The 23,486-nt window shown below is 42.0% G+C and overlaps 1 protein-coding gene across 2 annotated transcripts in view; it reads right to left on the minus strand.

The window, feature by feature from the left end:
• Nucleotides 1-23,247, minus strand: part of LOC135494185 (protein draper-like) — a 71,162-nt gene extending 47,915 nt beyond the window's left edge. Inside the window, exons 1-23 of one of the 2 annotated variants that reach the window (XM_064782033.1) lie at nt 23,148-23,246; nt 22,695-22,800; nt 22,159-22,246; nt 21,648-21,745; nt 21,217-21,337; nt 20,636-20,705; nt 20,127-20,330; nt 18,782-18,914; nt 18,276-18,344; nt 17,600-17,770; nt 17,153-17,284; nt 16,512-16,643; nt 15,753-15,896; nt 14,951-15,082; nt 14,607-14,762; nt 13,739-13,867; nt 10,254-10,388; nt 9,228-9,248; nt 8,753-8,896; nt 7,786-7,956; nt 3,488-3,628; nt 2,295-2,423; nt 919-1,405 (exon numbers count right to left, since the gene is read on the minus strand). In XM_064782033.1, the coding sequence (XP_064638103.1) occupies nt 1,287-1,405; nt 2,295-2,423; nt 3,488-3,628; nt 7,786-7,956; nt 8,753-8,896; nt 9,228-9,248; nt 10,254-10,388; nt 13,739-13,867; nt 14,607-14,762; nt 14,951-15,082; nt 15,753-15,896; nt 16,512-16,643; nt 17,153-17,284; nt 17,600-17,770; nt 18,276-18,344; nt 18,782-18,914; nt 20,127-20,330; nt 20,636-20,705; nt 21,217-21,337; nt 21,648-21,745; nt 22,159-22,246; nt 22,695-22,800; nt 23,148-23,171 (2,769 nt within the window). In that variant the 5' untranslated portion in view covers nt 23,172-23,246 and the 3' untranslated portion in view covers nt 919-1,286. Of the gene's footprint in view, nt 1-918; nt 1,406-2,294; nt 2,424-3,487; nt 3,629-7,785; nt 7,957-8,752; nt 8,897-9,227; nt 9,249-10,253; nt 10,389-13,738; nt 13,868-14,606; nt 14,763-14,950; nt 15,083-15,752; nt 15,897-16,511; nt 16,644-17,152; nt 17,285-17,599; nt 17,771-18,275; nt 18,345-18,781; nt 18,915-20,126; nt 20,331-20,635; nt 20,706-21,216; nt 21,338-21,647; nt 21,746-22,158; nt 22,247-22,694; nt 22,801-23,147 lie in introns of those variants that run through there. The other variant, XM_064782034.1, reaches the window with a different exon arrangement.
• Between the last annotated feature and the right edge of the window lie 239 nt (nt 23,248-23,486).

A 23,486-nucleotide genomic window follows, 5' to 3' on the forward strand; every position in this document is an offset into this window, starting at 1 on the left:
AAGACACTAAAAGGCTCCCCCACTCCATAATTTCACCCCTAACACTCCTGGGAAGAGGTGAGTGTCCAATTCATGTTACTCATGAGATACGAGTGGAAACTGGCACGGTCAGGTCGGCCTCAGCGAATGTAATATTGACAATAATTCTCCCGACTGCGCAACTGAGGCAACACATAACGCGCGGTCACAACCAGAAGTTGGTGAAGTCCAATTGCAGGATTGATGTACGGCGCAAAAGCTTTTCTGAAAGGGCGATTAACCCCTGGTACAGTTTCCTACCCAAAACTGTTTGTGCGAAAACTCTGGACTCTCTTAAAGGAAGATTCGACCGTGAATGGGAAAACATTTTAACTTGTAATTGTAATGTTTGAACAAAAGGTGGAATAGAGAAAGGATCATAGGAGATTAAAGACATTTTTTCCTAAACGACACTGTATAAAAATGAACCTAAGGAGAATGGACATTTGGCCTAATAGGCATTTGGATCCAAACGGCACTGTATATATTGATGATGATAATGATGATGATGATGATGACGACGACGATGATGATGGGGATGTTCTTGCCCTTAATTGGCCAAACTCGCACAGTGCCAAAATTAAAAAGATTTAAGACTACCATCTTAGATATCGGCATCCTCAGATTCAGGTCTTTTATAATCCTCCGTCATATAGTGCGTGACCAGTTCCGACAGTAAGTCTTATTCAGGCCGAATTAGTGCCACTTTCTCCCATGAAACGTTATATTTGTTAATACATAACAAAATATGATCTTTATAAGTAAAACCTGACACTTTCGGGGGGGGGTTAAGGCGATTTTAGGGAAAACTCGAAATGCAGCATACGGGCAGCAATAATTTTCGCGGGTTTAGTGGTTATACGATAGTTTCTTTGCAAATCGAAAAATACTTTCCTTTTCTATATCCGCAGTACTGCTTTTCAAGATGGTGGCAACTAGAGGCGTTGTAAGGAACGAAATCAGCACCTCTAGTGTCAAGATTGTTTACTGCCCAATTCGGCCCACACGGGCCCCACAGTAAAACCGGGTGTCCCCAGGACAGAACGAGCAGATGGGACGAGGGTAAAGTGTTTTGAACGAGCGGAGGACCAGTTCCTCAAGTTACGATCTTACAATAATCTGCTTTCATTTGTGCCTTACAGCAGAAACCTTTCCAAATACGCCAATATTCGAAAAAAGAACATGACTACATTTGTGGGAAATACAGGTTTGATGCTTTTATTCTAATTGAAATCCATCAAATTATCGTAGATTCTGAGACCGTTGCCCTAACATGTGCCGCATGACTTGGGACAGTTCTTCTTGACGGTGGGGTTGAGCTCGCAGTGGCCCCAGTCGTACCAATCCTTGCACTCGGATCGCTCGTCGACGCAGTTACCACCTCCGCCTGCAAAGAGAAACATCAGTTCATATCGCGGGTGATCCATGTTCCCGTCAACAGAGAAGTTCTGTGGTGACTGTTGCTAAACGATCGACCAGCATAACCAACTAGCGTAATTTGGTCTTTCGGGGCAAATGACAGCGGGTCCCCTCATTGGGAGATTGGTTCTGTTGCAAGACATAGACGATCGCGACGTGCGTGTGCGCGGTGACTCGTCAGCGTTTGAATGCTTCGCACAAAATACCTGGGATAAAAACTCATTGGAACTACATGTATATGATTATGGACAGCAGATAGAGTAACTTTTAAGACGGCACCATATAAAGAACAATTTCGCACAAATTGTACGTGGATCGCAGGTGAAATTTTGCCAAATGTGGATGAAAAACGAATATCGTCGCCAAATTAGTACAGATCTTTTTCCGTTCTTTAAACCGTGTGCCAATGTTAAATTCCACTACAGAGTATGTCTATTGCTTGTGTTAATTTCACGATTTTGTCTTTGAGGGTTTCCCGAATGTCACACTGTGAGACGAGCGGCAGATATAGTTTTGATGACATAGAAAAATATGGGTCTGTTTGACACTCAAAAAGAGTCCTTGCAATATCCTTGCAAAATGGCCGTCTTATAAATGATCAAAACACAAAAAGGGGCATGAAACAAAAAGAGATCAATCGGTGCAAACGGGGATAAAAGTCAAACCCATCGATGATGATCGTTCATCGCAGCGTTAATTATTGAAGGCCACAGCAACTATAGGTATCTCGTTTGCGGAGCTCTTCTGATCCTCGTTTGGATCGGTTTTTTCAAGCCTTGTAGGCCATGAGCTGATGGGGGTCCTCATACATCCCCATCACTACTTTACTATTGATGATAGCTGAGATGTTCCCTTACTAGTGTCTCCACCACATTCGTCAGGTCTGCAGTATTTGTAGCAATTCTTTAGCATGTATTCGGCGCCTGTCTCACACTGGCCTGTCTCTGCCCACATCTTGCAGTTTTCATGATTACTGGTACATTCAGCTAAAGAAGAGATGTTAATGTCAGTGTAAGCTTCTGGTGGGCAAACATGATTCACATGGTAAAGAAAGCGATTTGTGATCGTTTGAACACGGACACTCGAACACAAAGAATTTGTTCATGTTCTACTTTTGTGGAATTGGCTTGTAGTAGGTCATCGCGTGAAACGAGAGAGCTCTGTCCCAATGTGCGTCTTCTGAATCGGGTGGTAGCTTTGATATTTGGGCGCTTTCGCACCCGCCCCGAAACGTCAACACGGACGCCTATCCCATTATTCGACATCATTATTATGAGGTCGAACAATGCAATAAGCGTTCACGGTGGCGCTTGAGGGGATTTGCGAAAACTCACTATTGTAGTCATACGTGCATCAGTGACTTGTCTTTGTATTCTAGTGTCCGTGGTTAGACCAGCATGAATCAAGAAAATGGGAGTTACAGCCCGAGTTACTTTTGAGGCAAAAAAGGTGTCACTACATTATTAGGGGATAGTGGGATGAATATTCTGACAAGGGGGGAAAGTGAGGACGTGCTTTTTGAAATATGTGTTAATTAATTGATGAATTGGTGAGCCACAGTGATCTCTATAATAGAATACTAGGATTTCAAATTACTTATCACTTGTAGTTTGTTTGCCACGGATATCTCTTTATATTAGTAGGCTATACTAGTACTGTAAATTTATTTGTCATCTGTAGTTTGTAATGCACGACCAACTGTAATGCAACCCTGCACTATAATTGTACCAATGTGTACGAATAAACATGTATATATATTACAAAAGGTCAACAGACAAACTAAGTTATGTCTGATTAAACGACTCCAATGTAAAGTTTTATCGGATTGATGTTTGAAAATAAACTCCTGTTACGCATTCTCTATACTTGCTCATGCCAATCTTGGTGCTCCTTTGAAAGACGCAGTATAGCAATTTAATGGAATGATAAGTTGATATACTAGGTGGTATAGATTTCTATCGGCTGGGGGCTGTCAAATTGACATTGCTATTTCGTGTGACGGACAACACCCGGGGACTAAGCCAATTCAGGTTTTTAGGAATTTACCAACCTCCTCCACCACCAGTGCTGCCGCCGCACTCCTCGGGGTGACACGACTTGTAACAGTTGGGGTTCATGTAGCCTGGCGCTAAATTACACTGGTCACCTTTCGCCCAATCTTCGCAGTTCTCGTGTTTGTCTTCGCACAATTCTTAAATGAAAAAAAGTACGAGTAAATGAACCAGCATCGGACTTGACGCAAGGGCCCAACGCGCCGAGTAGCGGCAAAAAAGCGAAGCTGGCGAAACATTTATAACGGGTCACCGTCACTTATTATTGGACTTATAGCGCATTTACGGGGTTGCAACTATTTTGCTTTATAGTGTCACCAGGAAAGAAAAGCATGCGACCTAACGCCGATCTATTTGTATAAAGTGATAATTGGAAGTCATATACATGTAGTAGGAAAAATCAATAAAATAATCATTCCATTTCGTCTTTTGAGGGCATTTTGGATTGTAAAAAATATATGTGTACGTCACCGTAGTCTCTGCAATGATAATTTTATCAGAGCAGTCTCGCGCAAGTAGAAGTTCTTTACCTATTAGTTCTTCACTTATTAGTCTCAACGTCTGGCGCAAAGCCAGACGTTTTCCAATACGATTTCACTACGATGTTTGACAAGAAGGAGCAGTGCGCGAGATATGCTAATGAGCAGACTTCCCTCGCTTGAGTTTCTGAAGAATGTTCCATATCGCGCTAAGCTCATCACTACTGATTATGACAGGCGTGCAACGGTAGGTATCTCCTCCCCAACTTCCACCCTAATACGGTACAATAAGTTACCATTTGATGGGAATGGGACAATGCCCTCACTGTGTATGGAGTCATAGGGATAAGAAGACATTATTCATTAGTGTTGGTACAAGTGATTTTGCCCAAAAAGCATGCGCATTCAAAAAACAAAATATGCAAGGTATCACGTACATGACCATGACGACGTGCAGAAAGTGCACTGGCCAGTGCATACCCTATGGCTATATGTACTAGTAAACATGGTAAACATGACCAACATCATTATTCATCAGCAGTTCATTTTACTCCGAGCTTTTCCTGAAACATATAGCCATGATGATTAGGCCTACCATGTACCATGACCAATAACAGCACCAGATCATGTAGATGTCAACAAGTTCACATGAACCGTATAATCCCGCATGGCGCATGTGGGGCATGCGTCTAAACCAAAGCCCCAAAATCACTTGTTTTGGTCCATTTCAGTTTCACTTGTGTTTCCCCCGTCTCCCAGTCCATAATACATTTACAGTTTACAATCCCCGATCATGGCCCAACAAAAGGTCATCGGTTGACTAAAGGAACACAACTGTTCAATGTATTTATAGTTGAATGCGATCAAACTACGTCTTTTCAATCGTGGATTGTAAATTTAACCCCATGGGCCTAGGGAAGGCCCTATAACAATACTTTCGACACAGTTATTATCTCCGCTGCCTCCACCATGTTACACACAGTGCTCACTGCTGATTCTAAAATGCGCCACCTAGTCAAAACAGGACATATGTTCTTCTAGGAATAGATCTCTTTCCAATATTTCGTCATTCCACTATCGTCATCACCTCATCATACTTTCATTGACATTACAGGCACACATCCACAGAGCACTCTTCAAATCATCTACACAGTGGTTATCCAACTAGGATTATAAAGGTAATTTCTTAGCCCCGCACAGTGGGTTTCAGTCTTGATAAAGGGGCACAATTGCTAGCAGCTAGGTAGGCAAGATAAAGTTAGACGAAGTAGCCGATAGGGGTCTCTCACCCCTCAAAGTCCGTCACAACTATTCAAGCTTGTACAAGGAATACATGCAGCGCTGACTCTAACAAGACCCAATGGGAATGTCGCACAGTCATCTGTCAAAAACAAGACCTATGTTGCAGTATGATATCTTGCCAATATTTAATAATTGCACTATCGTCATCACCTCATCATACTTCATTGACATTACAGGCACACATTGACATTGACCACTGTTGCAGTCAACGACACAGTCGCTATCCAAGTAGCATTATAGAGGTAATTATCATTATCATACCTCATTAGCATGTGAACCAATCACGTCGCGTCCTTTGCGATCACGGCAAAGCCTCATGGAATAATGTCTTTCACCGTTGAATAATTTTTCATATTCCATGCCTACAACTTCAATATCTTCATATTCCATGGCTAGAAATTCAATACTAATATAATATCCAAGATAAAGTTACAAGAAGTAGTCAATAGGGGTCGCTCACCTCTCACTGTATGTCCACACTATTCACGCTTGTACGAGGAATACATTCAATGCTGAATCTAACAACACCCAGTGCCCTTACTCTGTATATTAGTCACTGGAAGATGGCCCATTTCACTCCTTCCTTCTACTTCACCTATAATATCATTGCAAACGCCTCAGTTCTATGATATCACATTCACTTTCAGCTGTCATGCAACGCAACAACTGTGCTATCTGCCATCGCACATCAACGAAGAAGTGCAGCCGCCCACATTCCACCTCACGTCTGTCCGACCAGCTGCAATCCTCGAGGACGCCCCACTGTACCACGATTTCACTACGATGTTTGACAAGAAGGAGCAGTGCGCGAGATAGGCTAATGAGCAGACTTCCCTCGCTTGAGTTTCGGAAGAATGTTCCATATCGCGCTAAGCTGACCACTGCTGACCATGACAGGCGTGCATTGGACTGGTACAGGTTGGAACTGAACATTGAATATGCTGGTGGTGACGCTTTCTGATGAGAAGTTGGTCGTGACTGATGCAGTATCCTTGGACTTGTCCACAGCATCGTTCAATCATTGCTCTCTGAGCTGGCTTGATTCTGTACTTACCCAAATACTAAGACCAAATGCCTCTTGACTGTGCTTTAAGAGAGACTGGCGCCATGCCTAGAGATATGACTGACCCCTATTGGCAAATTTGTATGACTTTATCTTGCCTACCTAGCTGCTGCCAAAAGTCCCCCTTTAACTGCGGAACACTTCAAAGTCGATAAAATGCCATGTTTCACCTTTTAATGTGTTCAGACCGCCATTTTCAAAATAATCAAGTCAGGACACTGCCTTCTAGTCTCATAATAAATTTTGCTTTCCTCAATAATAACATTTCTTCTTCTTCAATGCTTTCATCATTCCAAACTTCTCCTCCTCTGACTTTTACAGGGGTACAGTCATGGCAATCAAAACCCAAATACTGAGACCAAATGCCTGTTGACTGTGCTTTAAGAGAGACTGGCGCCATGCCTAGTCTCTCTTAAAGCACAGTCAACAGACACCAACCCCCTCAGACTCAGAAACCACAAACGCCCAACCCTTCCTGCTACCTTAATACTTCTGGATTACTACGATAGAAATAATGCGTAGTTCGTCGTCCGTAGGGATTGCGAAACCTGCTAAAAGCGAACGAGTACTTTCAAAACACGTTATCACTTTTTTTTTCTTTAAGTTTTTTATCAGAAGTTCTTGCATGTCCAAGTGATCCTACTGTACTTCACGTACTATACATTTGACCAAATATCTAAGAGGTGCCCAATATCAAAAATAGATATTTGCCAATATTCATGTTTTGGTTATCATCGTCAATTTGTCAATCAAATCAAATAATAAAACATTTACGAAAATTCTCGTGACTTCATTGTATAACATGTAAGTGAATGTACGCATACAGATACAATTCAAAGGCATCAATTCGTAACGTATCAGACTCTTTCCAAAAAATAAAATCTTTGCACAAATTACGACGCAACATACAAGTTATCACTCAAATGAGTGGGTTATATAAATTGGACTTCGCCAGCTTATGATCATGATTTCCCACAGCCTCCTTGCGCAGGACCGGGAGCCAATTTTGAAAGCAAGGTTCCTTTCCTGCTTGAATTGGCCGTAAATGCCCCCGAATATCCTATGCTAGGCTATTTCATTTTTATACGTTTTTGAGGCCCTCCGGTCACTAGATAGCTTGTGACATAGTTGAAATGAGTCATTAAATGATCGAAGTTGGTGTAATTTTATTTTTAAATGACACCAACTTTTGAAATTTTATCCCGAAAGTGAGCAAGAATCTGTGGTCGCGGCCATTTTCAGCCTGATTACATGTAAACTACGCAATCGCAATGTACAATGTACATTGATTTCACAACAATGTACATTGACGTCACGACATATACTGGCAGAGAGAATAATGCTTGGACATCATATGTGCTTTGGAGAATGGGTTTCTCTTTGGCCGATGTTGGACTGCTTTTAGAGGATGCCATTAAAGTGCTTTTGGCTTCACAACATGCATATTACTCACTAGTTTCGCCTTCTGTGCCACCATCTGTGCCGCCATCTGTGCCACTATCACCACCGCCGCACTCATTGGAATTACAAGCCTTGTAACAGTTGTTTTTCATGTAGTCGCCCTGCTCGCATTGGCCAGACTTCGCCCACATCTCGCAGTCCTCGTGTTTATTGACACATGGGTCTAAAAAGAATGGTGTCGATTCAAATTATTAAATGTGTATCTATTAAAGTGCGGCCGCAATATATACTCACCGGCAATCGTTGTGGCTGGTGAAACTGAGGGCGAAAAGAACTGAAAGGAGTGCCTTTGACCCCTTTAAAATCTATTGACAAAATATTTTGGAGAATATAAAGGATAACTTGTCTTTTTAACTTATCCTTTTTTACGTGTTATCAATCTCAACCTATAGATGGCTGTCTTTTTTTACCGTGGCCTTTTTTACCTGTAGCTTCTTTATGTACCTGTAGCTTTTGTTTACCTGTACCCTTTTTTACCTGTATTTATTTCCTGTAGCCTTTTTTCCTGGACCTTTTTTACCTTGACCTTTTCTTACGTGGCCTTTTTACCTTTCTGCCATTGCGGCCCGTACCGATAATTTGAACCTCCATCGGGATAAGGATATCACCGTATATGTATCAAGGGTGAACGAAGGAACAGATAAAAAAAAACAAAATTGCCATTGCCTCACCAGACATCGCTCAAAGGAGCTACTAGTCTGCCTAATCCCATCGAAATTCCCCGATTCTACTATGCCATGGGTCGGATGAGTTTGCCTGGAGCCCAAGGGTAGAGTGAGAATTGCATGTGACATTACAACATCCCGAATTGGCGACAATTCGCAAAACGGGATCATTAAAAATCACACTATGATCAACCCAGTAAAATCAAGCTTCAATGGCAATAGTACGTACTCTAGCTGATGTCAAATTGAGAGTGTCATCCAGATCAGGATTCGAACCCATGACCTATCACTTACCAGTAAGATCGACGTCGCCTCCACACTCCTTGTTGTGGCACGCCTTATTACAGTGATGCTCCATCCAGACCTGGTTGTTCTTACATTCCCCACGTGACGCCCAATCAGCACACGATGCATCCGGACTGATGTTATCACATTTAGCTAGAAGATGGATCGAAATCATCATCAGTTTATTTTGTGACGAGTAGAAATTTATTTCTCGTGAGACTTTTCTGACGAGGATGCGTTAACCATTACTGCTGGAGATGTGGGCGAACTTATAATATTATACTACTACATATTATTTGTTTAGACGCAATTAAGCCGGGTTTGGTGCGTCTGTTTACATAAACCTATACACGTAGGTCTTTTCACCGGCGCCCTTCAACCGACTTTATAGCGTTGCTAGATCAGGACAGGCTGTTACATCGTCGTCGTCATCATACTGACGACTATGTGCAGTGATCTATTGGATAATTCAAGCGATACTTACGCCATCCTGGATCTTCAACAACTGAAAGAATATAAAGTTTAAAAGTATTAGTCAAGAATGAATTAAAAACAATCTGCCAGAAATTTCCACAGATGTTTTTGGAAGTCGAGCTTAAACGTTGATGAAATGCGCATTTCGCGCGCCGGATGCATGAATAAAAGAGATACGTTCAGTGACTCCACTAATCTCCCCGGATTATCTTCAGTGGTGTCAGAATTAGTTAAAACGTCTTCTCATAAGATGTAATTTTAAGCACATCCAATGTACATGTATTTTCGACCAATTCGTCACTTCACGGACGTTTGTTGACCACCGTCCACAAAAACAAAGTTCTCCAGATCGGTTACGATGAATTTCCGACTCCGACTTAACAGCGACACTACAATGTATTGGAGCCACCTCGAGACCGTTTCAATTGAACTACATGTACTTTGACACAGATGAACCACCGTCACTTGTATAAGAATATCCGAACATGAGTTGGAAGTGTGCATGCAGAAACGCCTCAATAGTGAAGTCGTATTGCAAATCGGGAGCGGCTGCCCTCGACTTAAAACACGACTTCATTATTTACGATTTATGCGTAGTTCCGGATCGGAAGTTCAAATATTGATATGGATACAGATTTAGGAATGTTCATCATAACAGTATATATCAAACATTTGAATGTAATTCAGTCTCAAAGCTGAATAGCAGTTGGAAATACATATTTGCCTCTCTCTTTGTGTAATGCCTTCTCTGAGGCGGCGAGAACCAGACTAATACAATCAAGTATAAGTGACAATTATTGGTCAAAAATTTGTTATGTGTATGTAGCAACCTCTGACCTGAATACTCTCTTCTGAGAGACGCTAATTGATGTAGCTTGATCCGTTCTTACACATTCATGGCAGCACTACACTTCTCTTTTCCATGAAAAGTCTAAAGTAGATTACGGAGAACCGGTCAATTTTTCTCAAACTTGAATGGCACTTAATCATAAGAGAGCGTGGTGATCATCGCCGCCTTATCCTTTTTCAGCCTTACCTCGTTCTCCTGGCTTGCACTTCCCACAGGTCAACCGACAGTTTTGCTCCATCCACGATGGGTTGTTCTCGCATTCGCCTTTGGCGTTCCAGAAGTCACACATGTACTTCCCGGAGGTATCGGCACAGATCTTGTCTGGAGAAAAAATGTGGTGATTTACGTACAAGTGAAGTGTAGTTAACATACGGCACACTTGTTGTGTCTATAGTTATCTGTTGTTAAGCATTGTTAAGGATACCACCATTTTGGCTAGAACTTGAAATCCTAAAGCATTTAGAACTCATGTTTTTAATCGGACTTTCAATTAATTTTTAAGGAGCTTTCATAGCATTTCAAGTTCTAACCAAAAGGGTAGTGCCTATTGTCGACCCTCGATAGACGGTATGCTTTACATGACTTGTTGGCTCACCGTAGGGGAGTCTTTACAATACCGCAGTGTCCGTCGTCCGTCGTCGTCTGTCGTCGTCCGTCGTCGTCGTCGTATCCTGTTTCAAAAACAGTGGCACGTTTCTTAACCGCTAAGCCTATGAACTTGTAACTTTGTACACAGGACTCCCTTGGTCAGATGACCTGTGACACTAAATTTCGGTCCGATCTGATTCTTAATTTGGCCACCAGGGGGCCGAATGTAGATATCTAAAAAGTGTGATATCTCGCTTATTAATGACTTGTTTGGAATAAAATTTTTGTGGTAGGTACTCATAGCAAGGATACATCATATATCATACGGGTTTTTAATTTGACCTACTTTTCAAGGTCACAGAGGTCAAATGGCGTAAATTGGCTGTTTCAGTGTAACTATGGCACGTTTTTCAACCTCCACAGCTATGAACTTGAAACTTAATACATATAACCCCCTATACCAGATAACCTCTGGTGCTGAATTTCAGTCTGATCTGATTCTCAACTTGGCCACCAGGGGGCCGAATGTGGATACCTAAAAAGTGTGATAATTCGCTTATCAATAACTTGTTTTCAATAAAACTTTCGTGGTGGGTACTCATAGCAAGGATACATCATATATCGTACAATTTTTTAATTTGACCTACTTTTCAAGGTTGCAGAGGTCAAATGGCATAAATTGGCTGTTTCAGCGTAACTATGGCACGTTTCTCAACCGCCACAGCTATGAACTTGAAACTTGGTACATATAACCCCCTATATCAGATAACCTCCTGTGCTGAATATCGGTCCGATCTGATTCTCAATTTGGCCACCAGGGGGTCGAATGTGGATATCTAAAAAGTGTGATATCTCGCTTATTGATGACTTGTTTTCGGTAAAACTTTTGTGGTAGGTACTCATAGCAAGGATACATCATATATCATATGGGTTTATAATTTGACCTACTTGTTGAGGTCACAGAGGTCACAACGCAGACACAGATATGGCCGAAATTGCATGTTTTGTGTTTTTCGTGTTGTGGCAATCCAAAGGTCGTGAGTTCAAACCCCGGTCAGGGACGGCCAAAAATATTTTTTTATTTTATTATTTTTTATCTTTTCCCTTTTGTCTTTTCTGACTTGTATCTTACATTTTCTTGATTTTTGGCTCACTGTAGGGGAGTCTTATGTAATACCGCAGTGTCCGTCGTCCGTCGTCGTCGTCCGTCGTCGTATCCTATTTAAAAAACAGTGGCACGTTTCTTAACCGCTAGGGCTATGAACTTAAAACTTTGTACACAGCACCCCCTAGGTCAGGTGACCTCTGACACTGAATTTCGGTCCGATCTGATTCTCAACTTGGCCACCAGGGGGCCAAATGTCGATATCTAAAAAGTGTGATATCTCGCTTATTAGTGACTTGTTTTCGATGAAACTTGTGTTGTAGGTACTCATAGCAAATATACATCTTATATCATACGGGTTTTTAATTTGACCTACTTTTCAAGTTCACAGAGGTCATATGGCGTAAATTGGCCGTTAGAGTGTAAACTATGGCACGTTTCTTAACCACTAAAGCTATGAACTTGAAACTTGGTACATATAACCCCCTATATCACATAGCCTCTGGTGCTGAATTTCAGTTTGATCTGATTCTCAACTTTGCCACCAGGGGGCAAAAAGTGGATATCTAAAGTGTGATATCTCGCTTATAAGTGACTTGTTTTCGATAAAATTTTTATGGTAGGTACTCTTAGGAACAATACATCACATGTCTTACGGGTTTTCAATTTGACCTACTTTTCAAGGTCATAGAGGTCATATGGTGTAAATTGGCCGTTGGAGTGTAAACTATGGCACGTTTCTTAACCAGTAAAGCTATGAACTTGAAACTTGGTGCATATAACCCCCTACATCAGATAACCTTTGATGCCGAATTTTGGCCTGATCTGATTCTTTATTCGGCCACCAGGGGGCCATAATGGAAAAAGGAAGAAGTGCAATATCTTGCTTATTTGAGTGAATTGTTTTCGATAAAATTTTTATGGCAGGGACTTCTAGCAAGGATACACCACATGTCCTACGATTTTTGGATTTGACCTCCTTTTCTAGGTCACAGAGGTCAAATGGCGTAAATTGGCCATTAGAGTGTAACTATGGCACGTTCTTAACTGCTGAAGCTATGAACTTGAAAGTTGGTACATGTAACCCCCTACATCAGATAATCTCTGACACCGAATTTTGGCCTCATCTGATTCTTGATTTGGCCACCAGGGGGTCAAAACTGAAAAAGTAGGACGTGCAATATCTTGCTTATTAATGACTTTTTTTCGATGAATTTTTTATTGCAGGGACTCTTAGCAATCACACGATATTGATCTTGTTGATGTCATAGACAATTATTGGTTGGATCATAAATTTATATATACTGCCCTGTCTTATTACTTGACATCAATACACATCTAAAAAAAGTCTTCATGCCTGATTGTGTTCACCATATTCACCTCTAAACTAAGCATGATCCTGCCTACTAAAAGATGTATACGGTGAGCACAATGGCCCCTGGCCGTTTCATTGTGTCTATCATAGAGCTATCATGTCATGTAAAGCATGTACCGTAAGTTAACTACAACCACACTTGACAATTCCGAATATCAGTTTTGATAAATGTTTATTTCCCTTCACTCGTTACACTTCTCGATTAAACCAGACACGATGATTTGTTGTGTAGTGTTGCTTCAAAACTCGGCATGCTCCAGCCTCGTTTTGGGCTGTCGCAGAACGGGGACTCACTTTGTCCGCACGGTGGACCGTTATAACGGAACATCCCCCTCTCTCAGAAAAAGTATTGAAACAGTTTTTAGTTTACTTACGTTTCATGCTCTGCATGACATTATATGTAAATGGTTACCTGCAGTTAACATATCATATGATTTACACGACTTCGTGTGTCTACATTACCAAGTTAACAACCGGCCTGATTTACTGGACTTTGCATACATGTAATTACCTGTTGTTTTATTATGAGATGGCCGGTTTTATACGACTTCGCCGTGCCTGCAGATACCTATAATTAACAGAAGCCCCCATAATTGTAGTTACCTGTCGTTAAGAGATGGCATGATTTACAAGACTTGGCACAGTTGTACTTCATGAAACCAGCATTGCTGTCGCATTCACCAGACTGCACCCATTTTATGCATTTATCTTCTTCCTGCAGGTCGCGGCAATCTGAAAATTAAAACACGTGTATACTGAAACGTATTCAGGCACCATCATGATCTGATCAGCAAAGAAGGATTCTGAATAATAATAGTAATAATAATGTTTGTTATACTTACTGTGTCGACGCTATTGCACGTAATGTAGGCCTTTTGTACAGGCACCTCTCAACCGGGTAAATAGCATCGGCACAGTATATAGCACTCATCCGTACGATTTGCTGTTAAAGAGCTACAGCGTCACATGTTTTTAAAAAGTGTCTGGATCCTCGATCGCCGTTATGTCCATTGGTGATTTGATTCAGAGTCGTTTAGAACAATGGAAAACTGCGATCACCGAAGATTGTTCTTGTCCTTTTCACGGCATGTTTCCCTGAGGTTTCATCCATTGAACGCGTGTGACGAGGGCAATCCAAATGTTTCACAAGAAATTCTAGGTGCCCTCCCATGCAAGATCTTATGAGTCAGATTGATAATTTTGATAAAGTGTGGAAGAGGCTATGATCGTCATTAGCATAGAGATGGCGCATAATCTAGGGAGTTATCGCAAATCCTCGAAACGTCAACACGAACGCATATCTCATTGTTTGACCTCCTTATAACGCAGTTGAACAATTTGATAGGCGTTCACGTGGACGTATCGGAGAACCCGGAGAGAATACCAGCTGACATTTCATTTTCGGTGAACCAGTGCAAGTTATGTTTACCAGACTCCTGCATTACTAGGTTCAAATAATTTGCAAACTTACTTGCGGCCAGGTCTTCTGGTTGGCCACACCTGTTGCAGGAGCTAGCACACATCATGATGTTAAATCCCGTGTTGAAATCACAGCTTCCTTGGTCAGCCCAGTAGTTGCATGCATCAGCGCGGTTGTACATTAGCTCGTACATATTGTCGCAGTCACCTAAAAAAGCGAAAACACGCTATCTTGAGTATTGGACCATGGGTCATATACAACTATTAAGCCATTCAACAACAATGGTTACATGTATTTCTGTCGGAAATATCGAATTAATTAGTGTGTAGTGTTACCTCAAGTATCTTACTATAAAATGTAATTAATTCCATGGGCTCTAAAACGATGTCACGTACCTCTTACGCCGTAATCACAGCTGTTACATGATTTCTTGCATTGCTTGAGTACCTTGGTTGGGTCTGTTTGACACCCTCCCTCGTATGCCAGCTTGTCACATTCAAAGTCGTCCAACTCATTCTCGCATTGACCTGTTGGCGATAAAAAGAGGGGAGTGTACACCGTTACTGTAACTGAACAGGGTGCTTGAAGGAGGAATGGACAAAAGTCTTTTGAAGTAATGATATGAAGTGAGTTTTCACAATCAGCGTTGATACTATTCAACTTGGCGTTTCAAATGGTGCCACCATTCTTCTTCAGGTGTCTGACCGCTCGGTGTCGTAGTGGCCAAACTTGTCCCACTCATGACTCAGTCTGTAGCACCCCTCGTCTCCATTCATATTCACGATAAGATGACCATTTCGTAGATCTATTCATAGTGTAGTGTTCCCCTGCTATCTGAAGTTGAAGTTCTGTCGTGGTCAACGGTAAGATGAGTGACTCGGCAGACCCTATTATACAGAGGGCGAATTCAATTTGAAAGACCATTTTGGGTTTGAATTAAGAATTTAACAAAGAACGGGACCGAGATCATGGTCTCACCAGTTCTTTGTTGACTTGTTAATCATGAGCCATTAGTTTCTAAAGGAGTACGCGAAAAGAAAAGAGTATGATACTGCAAAAACCTTGCAGTAGGCCTACCGCTGAATATCATCGCGCTCCCAATGGCGTGGAGTGTAAAATGGGTCGCGCAAGTTGGCAGAGTGCGTCGGCTGATCGAGTTTTCCAAGTAAGAAAAGTACAATTCAGAAACAAACGTACCCTTCCCGAATCCGCATGAGTTGCACGAGGCAGCACAGTTCTTCCGCATCCAGAAAGCTTTGGTAAGATCGTCATCAACGCACTGTCCGTCTCGTGACCATTTTAAACACTCTTCCTCTTTCGGGTGATCATTCTCACATTTGCCTAAAAAAAGTGAAAGTATAAGAATTACACAAATGTATGTCAGGAACAATAGTCTCACAGCTAAGCTGCCCATGGCCAGCAGAAAATTACAAAAATATTTTTCTGTACACTGCATGTATATATAGAAATGAATTTTCTTTCTGAATATTCAAAATGATCGTTGCAGGCTCCAGATCCAGCATTTCTTGTTGTCCCAACGGCTAGATAGGCTGGAAGGCGCGACCTGCAACCTCCAGTGCCAGACACCGTGGCGGTCATTTTGATTTTCACACTGTCTCTTTTAGTGTTTCCGTTTCGTTATCTAACGAGCCGCTATGGCGATTGGTCACACGTTCTTGTGGCTTTTTGGATGCGAATTAAGGACAAGTCCCTTTCCAATTCAGTGTCGACGTTTGAACCGAAAAAATGTCCACCATATGGCGACCATCTTGGAAGTTCGTTTGAGCACAATATCATCAAAAACAGTTTGGACAATTGATCTTTATTTGTAATCACAACTATCTTAGAATTTCGTTTGAGCTCGATATCATAAAAACAGTTTAGAAGATTTATTTTATTATTTTGTTATCACAAACACATAATACCCACGAATTTTTAGGTGATTGAAAAGCTCACCTCTGGTGATGTAACCACATACTTTACAGGAGTCTGAGCACTTGTTCTTCATCCATTCCGGGTTTGCCTCACATTCGCCTCTCTCAGCCCAATCATCACAGGAGTAGTCAAATTCCATGTTCAGGCATTTACCTGCAACAAAATCGAATCATGAGTACGTAAGTTGTAAAGGGAACTAACATTCTGAACCATCAGGAAGTCCGGTTCGGCGGAGTGGATCCAAAACCTTAGGATCAAGATGGGAACTTATTAGTGGGCGTGATTGGCACTGGATTATGACCAGGGAGTCGATGTGTGGTATTACGGGAGATTGCCTTTAGAAGTGAACTGACAATTCAACGTTGTTTATTTGATACAATAATACTAATAAACAGTTCAATGAAAAATGTCACTGGGGAAACTGCGGAGTTCGTATATCTTGCAAGCCGCCCGGCGTGACGTCTTCACCAGGGAAAAAGTACCGAGCCGAATGTCAAACATGAAAGAAAACCATACTTCTTCACTTCCCTTTAATGGGGTGAAAACGAGATTCGGCGTGATCCTTTTTGATACTGAAAAGCAACTATACCGAATTCAACCACCAGCACTATACGCAGCTTCGCAAAATATGGGGATAGCAAAATAATGAAGTATTTCCTCACCCCAGTCACTCTTGCATGTTCCACATGATTTCTTGCACTGCCTTTTCATCCAAGATGGGTATTTGTCACAATCTCCCGCAGCGGCCCATGCGTCACATTTGGCATCATCGAAATACAGGTTGAAGCATTCACCTATTCGTTGAAAGAAACACTAAAGATGTTGAAAAAGACCTGTCTGGTTAAAATAACAGATTTTTCGTTCTGAATGTTTCATCGGAATGGATCATTTTAACACCTCCGAATTAGAATATCTCACCTCAGGATTATAATGTACATTGTACATTGAGTTTAGATGTGGAATGTTTCGAAAAGATTTTTCAAATATCGGGCCTAATTCGTAATCGAAAGGAACTGTTTGGGTGATGTCATTTCAACACTTAACGTGTTGTAGAAAACGTGACATATTAAATTAGATTCAGCTTTTTGACGAGACATATTGGTCCACACCTGGCTTTCCCTTGATGAGATCGTCCATACCATACATCGCACACCTGTTACAGGCCTTCCTGCACTTGAAGTTCATGAAGCCATAGTCCCTGTCGCAGTCTCCCTTGTGGGCTCTCTCGTAGCACTCGGCCTCGTCGTGGTGCTCGTTAATGCAGTGGGAATCAAAATAGGCTGAAAGCAGCAGTGTCAGGTTAAAGTTAAGAGTTCAATTCTCATTTAGCGCTTTTGCATGGACGTGTCCTTATAATACTACTCATAGCGCTTTGACATCAAAGAATCGTTCGGGGGGAGGGGTGCTACAGAGCAGATGAAGCTGCTAAGCGATCAATTAAGCCTCACACAGATAAGAACTTAGTGTCTCGGAAGGAGTCCGGCACTCGAACCACCACCAGGCCACCGCGCTTCCCAAGCATCTTAGTTTGGGGAGTAGGAAGGAGCCAGAGGTCTTCTTCACATAACTGATAGGCCCTACCAGGTCTTCTTTGACTTTGTTATTGGCATATTCATTAGGAACGCACCTGCGGTATCTTTAGATATTTTGATGAGTAAGCGGAGGGGCGCATGTCTGGAGAAGGCAGGTGTTTTGAAATAGTTTGGAAGGGTTTCAAGATAAGCTGAAATCGTTTCACCCACGAATAGTATTAAAAGAGTTCTTATGTCAAGGTACAATACTTACATTTTGGTGTAACACACTTGCATTCCTTATTGACGAATCCACCTTTGCAATCAATTTTGGGACATTTTTCTGAAAGCATGGAGCGTGATTGAAAAAGATGTCGCGCAGTAAGTTGATGTTATTAAGACGACCAAATGAGGTTTATTTCGAGTGGATCGTAACCTCAAAACACAGCCAAAATTAAGGAACGTGGACGACCTATGCGGCTTCTAGCGTTAAGCCACATTGAAACATGTTAGGGTGCTTTCGATCGCGCAACTGTCACATCGGAGTGAGAATAAATGATACGTTGAAGACCATTAAATATGTCTAACTAAGGTTTGTACACCTGTCATCCTTTAAACTAATGGTCATATTATGAGAATGGCAGTCTCTGAGAAACAGGCGCGGCTCGAACTGTCCTCCACGGTTATTTGTCCCCAGGATGAAATCAGAGATCGGGACCAGGTTCAAGTCTAGACGAATGAAACAAATCGTAAACGTCGGACGGGGCGACGTCAACCTACCAGCGCACTTGTACATTTTGTTGACGATCATAACATCGGTGAAGGACATCTGTGAGATCCAAACATTACCAATCCACGGCTCCTTCGACCTGTCACGTGGTATAATCGTCTGCCCACCAGTCTGACTGAAAGCCTGAGAAGGAAGCAGTTCATGACAATGTGTGAAGATGTTGTCATCAATAAACAGCTGAAGTCAACTTGCGATCTGATAATCATGTACTATTTGTCACGTTCGTTGCTCTCTACAATGTCTTGGTGTGAATGTGATTTTGGTAATGGGTGGGGCAGAGTTGCTGCGTTGATGGACCATTACGTTTACAGCCTCTGGAAGATAAAACCAGTGTGTGTGATCGTCCAATAATGAAAGAGGGTAAAACACTTTGCTGCGATGCTTTTGGAAATTTTACAGTTTGCCGACAAATGTATTTTTCTGACAAAGAGCTTTTTAAAAATTTTAATTTAACTGAAAATAACGAGCAGTTTATAACTATTTAGTTTGACCAGCGCGCTGTCCATCGTCTGATCTAACCCGCCCGGCTGATACCCCATTGTAATGCTCGACTATATGTTGGGGATTAGGCTCACGGAATGAATCCACGTAATTTAGACAAAAGTAAATTAGACAACGATATTTTTGACAATGTAAATTAGACAGTGGTAATCTAGACAATGGTCATTTAGACAATGGTAAATTAGACAATGGTAAACCAGACACAAGGATAGGTAAATCAGACAATGGAGTACTATCTTATTAGGAAAGATATTGTTTTTGGGAGTTGGCATGATCTTAAACCTATCAACACAAAATTGATTAATTGACTAATTGACTGTTATTTCTCAGGTAATTAAATCAATTCAAAGGTGCTGCCTTTGGGGGTTAAGGTGTTGTTCACTAAGAATTGAACTTTTGAGTGAGTTAATATTGCTGGGTTCTTGTCGTGTAATCAGTGTTTGACATCAGACATCAGACTTGACAAGCAAGCCATGGGAATGCCTCATGGATAGGCCTAAGATCATGCCAACTCCCAAAAAGAAGATCTTTCCTAATCGGAGGTACTATACTAAGATAGTACCTCCATTGTCTTATTTACCTATCCTTGTGTCTAGTTTACCATTGTCTAATTTACCATTGTCTAAAATGGCCATTGTCTAATTTACTTTGTCTAAAATACCGTTGTCTAATTGACTTTTGTCTAGATTACCGTATACCCCACGGAACAATAGGCCCAATCTTGGGAGGACCTGGATTGTTCGAATTTGGTTCTAAGGGGCTTGTAAACGTAATGACTGTGTTCATCATCGAAACATGAAGTTAACAGCCGGATTTTTTGTCCTAAATGCGTACCTTAACTTCATAGTGCATGACAGAGGAGAGATCGTATGGAATACCGAACCTCACGAGCTCAGAGTCCTTGTAAGTGCTGAAGGCATCATTAAAAGCTTGGTTTACGTTGTTCCAATTGATTTTTATAAACCGATCCCTCTCTGGCAGTTGATGTTCGTGTACAAGACCAATAGCGTGACCGATCTCGTGCCAGTACAGACCTTTCTGAAAACATAAAAAGCAGAGAACTGAATTTAATAATTCCTTTCGCGCGCTTTATCCGAATGAGGTTAAACAGAATACACAGACCTGACCAGAGCTGGATCGCTGCGCGGCATGTTCATACCAGACGGATGTGCGAATTGGAGAGCGAATTTCTAAGAGCTTTCTGCCGCAATTTTTAATCTGTCACAAAAATACACATTAAATGCAAATGTCGATTTGCTAGAATACCACAGACCAATTTTAGGAAATTACTCCTTAAATCGCGGTCAAAACGGAACAAGTGTGCGACAGCCTAATATGCTTACCCATCTGCAGCCAGCGCTGTCCAGGTTGAGATCTTGGGATCCACCAACCATTCCGAGTTGAGAGTTGCATCTGAGAGAGAAGATGGATAAAAGAGGTCCAAGAGTTGAAATTCACGGATGATGACAGATAAATAATTTAAGGCGCCCTATCTACCTCCCCTGTCCATGTTTGAAGCTGAGTGTACCTAGTCCTGTCCCTGTTTGAAGCGCAATCTACATACCCAATCCTTCTTAGAAGCGTAGTCTACCTACCCCTGCCCCTGTTTGAAGTGCAGTTTACCCACCCCTGTCCCTGTTTGAAGCGCAGTTTACACACCCTGTCCCTGTTTGAAGCGCAGCCTCCCTACCCATGTCCCCTGTTTGAAGCCAATCTACTTACCCCTGTCCCTTTTTGAAGCGCAGTCTACTAAAGTACCTACCCCTGTCCCTGTTTAAAGCGCAGTTTACCTACCCCTGTCCCTGTTTGAAGCGCAGTCTACCTACCCCTGTTGCTGTTTGAAGCGCAGTCTACCTACCACTGTCCCTGTTTGAAGTGTAGTCTAACTACCCCTGCAGCTGTTTAAAGAGCAGTCTTTACCTACCCTTGCCCCTGTTTGAAGCGGACTTTGTTGACATCAGATGAGGTAGCTGGTCTGAACTTGAGACAGGTTTCTGCCTCGTAGACGTCCATGGCCTCTCGGATCTCTTTCTTCTGGTGTTCGGCTGGAGAAGAACGTCAAATGAGTGGTCTATCATGTATATTTACAGCTAGCCTAAAAAGCGATCGCAAAGTCCTATCCACATTAGAACTCGAGCATCACGTCACGTACGAATACGCATAATTCAGTTGTTATCAATTTTACGTCGGGTTGCCCACGAAAAAGGCATTGGTTGTTCAAACAAGTTCATCGAATTTCTGATTAGAGGGAATGCTTGTTTTGTGATAGACTCAAAACCTACGATTTGGGAAGTTTTGTCTAATTCTCCGATGTTTTTAATGCAGTATCTTGTAAAATAACTACAGTGCCCTTACTGTAGTCGTTTCCGTTAAAGTAATATGGCATCGTGTTGTGGGTCCATCTGAATTTGTCCCCCTTCCAGGCCTTCCTCTTCGTCCTCCCATTGTCGTCTCTGAAAGGCGTGAAGAATCTAGCTAGCTTTGGAATGTAGTTGAAAATCATGAAAAGTGCATAAAAATACTACATTACAGAACAAAATTCTTTCTTTCGAAACTTTCAGAAGCACGAGCAGTGACAACAATGCAGCTTATCTGAGTCGAGTTCTCAACTGGGTTTTCGCAAGGTACGGTGGTAACCTTGCCAGTCTGTAACACAAGATAGGGTGGCAGCAATTCAAGGTAGGGTGGTCCTTTAGAAACCCTTTCCAAAATACTAGTAGCAAGATAGGGTGGCTGTTCCAAGGAAGGGTGGTCAGCAGCCAAGGTAGGGTGGGCCACCCTGACAAATGGCCTTTGGGAGAACACTGTATACATGTAGAATGTAGAACCTGGGGAAACTTCAGGGTTTTTCTAGTCGTATACTCACGTTTCGAACATCATCGCATGTTGTTCTGGAGTTAGGATCAGGTCATTTTCAATGCCAATCGTCCCGTTCTTTGGTACACTTGGGAAACCTAAAATCAAATCAATCGATCGATGGACTTATCTAGATTGTAGTCCGCTACAGAGTGAAAGCTTCGACTGACCTTGAATACCATTGGGAAGCCAGCTCTGAGGACGCTGATGGACATACAACAAGCGTGTCATGAATAGGTCTCTCAAAGTATAAGGTAATGGGAGGAACTAGCCTCTGCCGTTATTTTCTTTTTATTCGCAATCTCTGATAATTTTTCGCCTGTTAAGCGATACGAAGAAAATCAGCCCGCCTGAGCTCGCCTCAGCACGACACTGCGTGACGTAATAGCCGCTTCTGCAGTCGACAATAAATTTCGAACTACGACCACGTGATATACTGTGCACAAACGTATGTTCTGACTATGGAAGAACGGTGGAAGATGGATGAATAGGGAAGCTGGAGAAGAGCGTAGACATGCGAGAGAACGAGGCTGGTCATGAACTCACGTGCAAATGGGGTGGTTCCTTTTCCCCCGACAGGTGGTGGGCCTACGGGCCTGATTAATGGCTTCTGCGGCGAACCACGCGGGACACCCGCGGCAAATCCCACAGCCTGAAATATCATAAGCATGCAGGGTGATTTATACTTGAACTTCCTTTCAAATGAAAATAATGGTGCCGAAACGAAGGATAGGTCATAGGACGAACCAGAATGGGCGAACCAACCAGATCGATTATTTGAGATACCGTGCTGAAAGAGTTCTATTTTAGAATCTTAGTGTTATTCTGTACTATTCCCTGGAGTAAGAACAAATCGCCAGAAGTGGCGGAAACATTATTCGCATAGCAGGAAAATGAAACGATGCTGATGCAACAAGTCTTATTGTTTCAAATTCCCTGAAACGATTCAACCATAAACAAATAGAAACTGAAAATTATGAGGAAATACGGTGTTCTCACCAATAACACGACAAAGGTTATCATCGTGTGAAAGTTGGACTCTAATAACAATCTCAAGCCAGAAAGGTCCGCTTATATCCCTAGTCTCGAAATGAGGGTACGGGTGATACCATTTAAAGGGGATGGAGTAGGACGAAGAGTATGTAGGTCTGGATACTGACTTCCCGCATGAAACTTGCGGGAAAAATGCGTTTAGATAATTCTGAAAACTGTTCTGGTGTCAAAATCAACATGTTGCATGCGTGAGTGCATAACTGCCAAAAACATATGTTATTCGCAATTTTTCTATTCATCGCAGATCCCGCAATGGTTTAATCTGGGATCCACAACATCTTGCAC

This window comes from Lineus longissimus, chromosome 9 (genome assembly GCF_910592395.1).
Source record: "Lineus longissimus chromosome 9, tnLinLong1.2, whole genome shotgun sequence".
NCBI lineage: Eukaryota > Metazoa > Nemertea > Pilidiophora > Heteronemertea > Lineidae > Lineus > Lineus longissimus.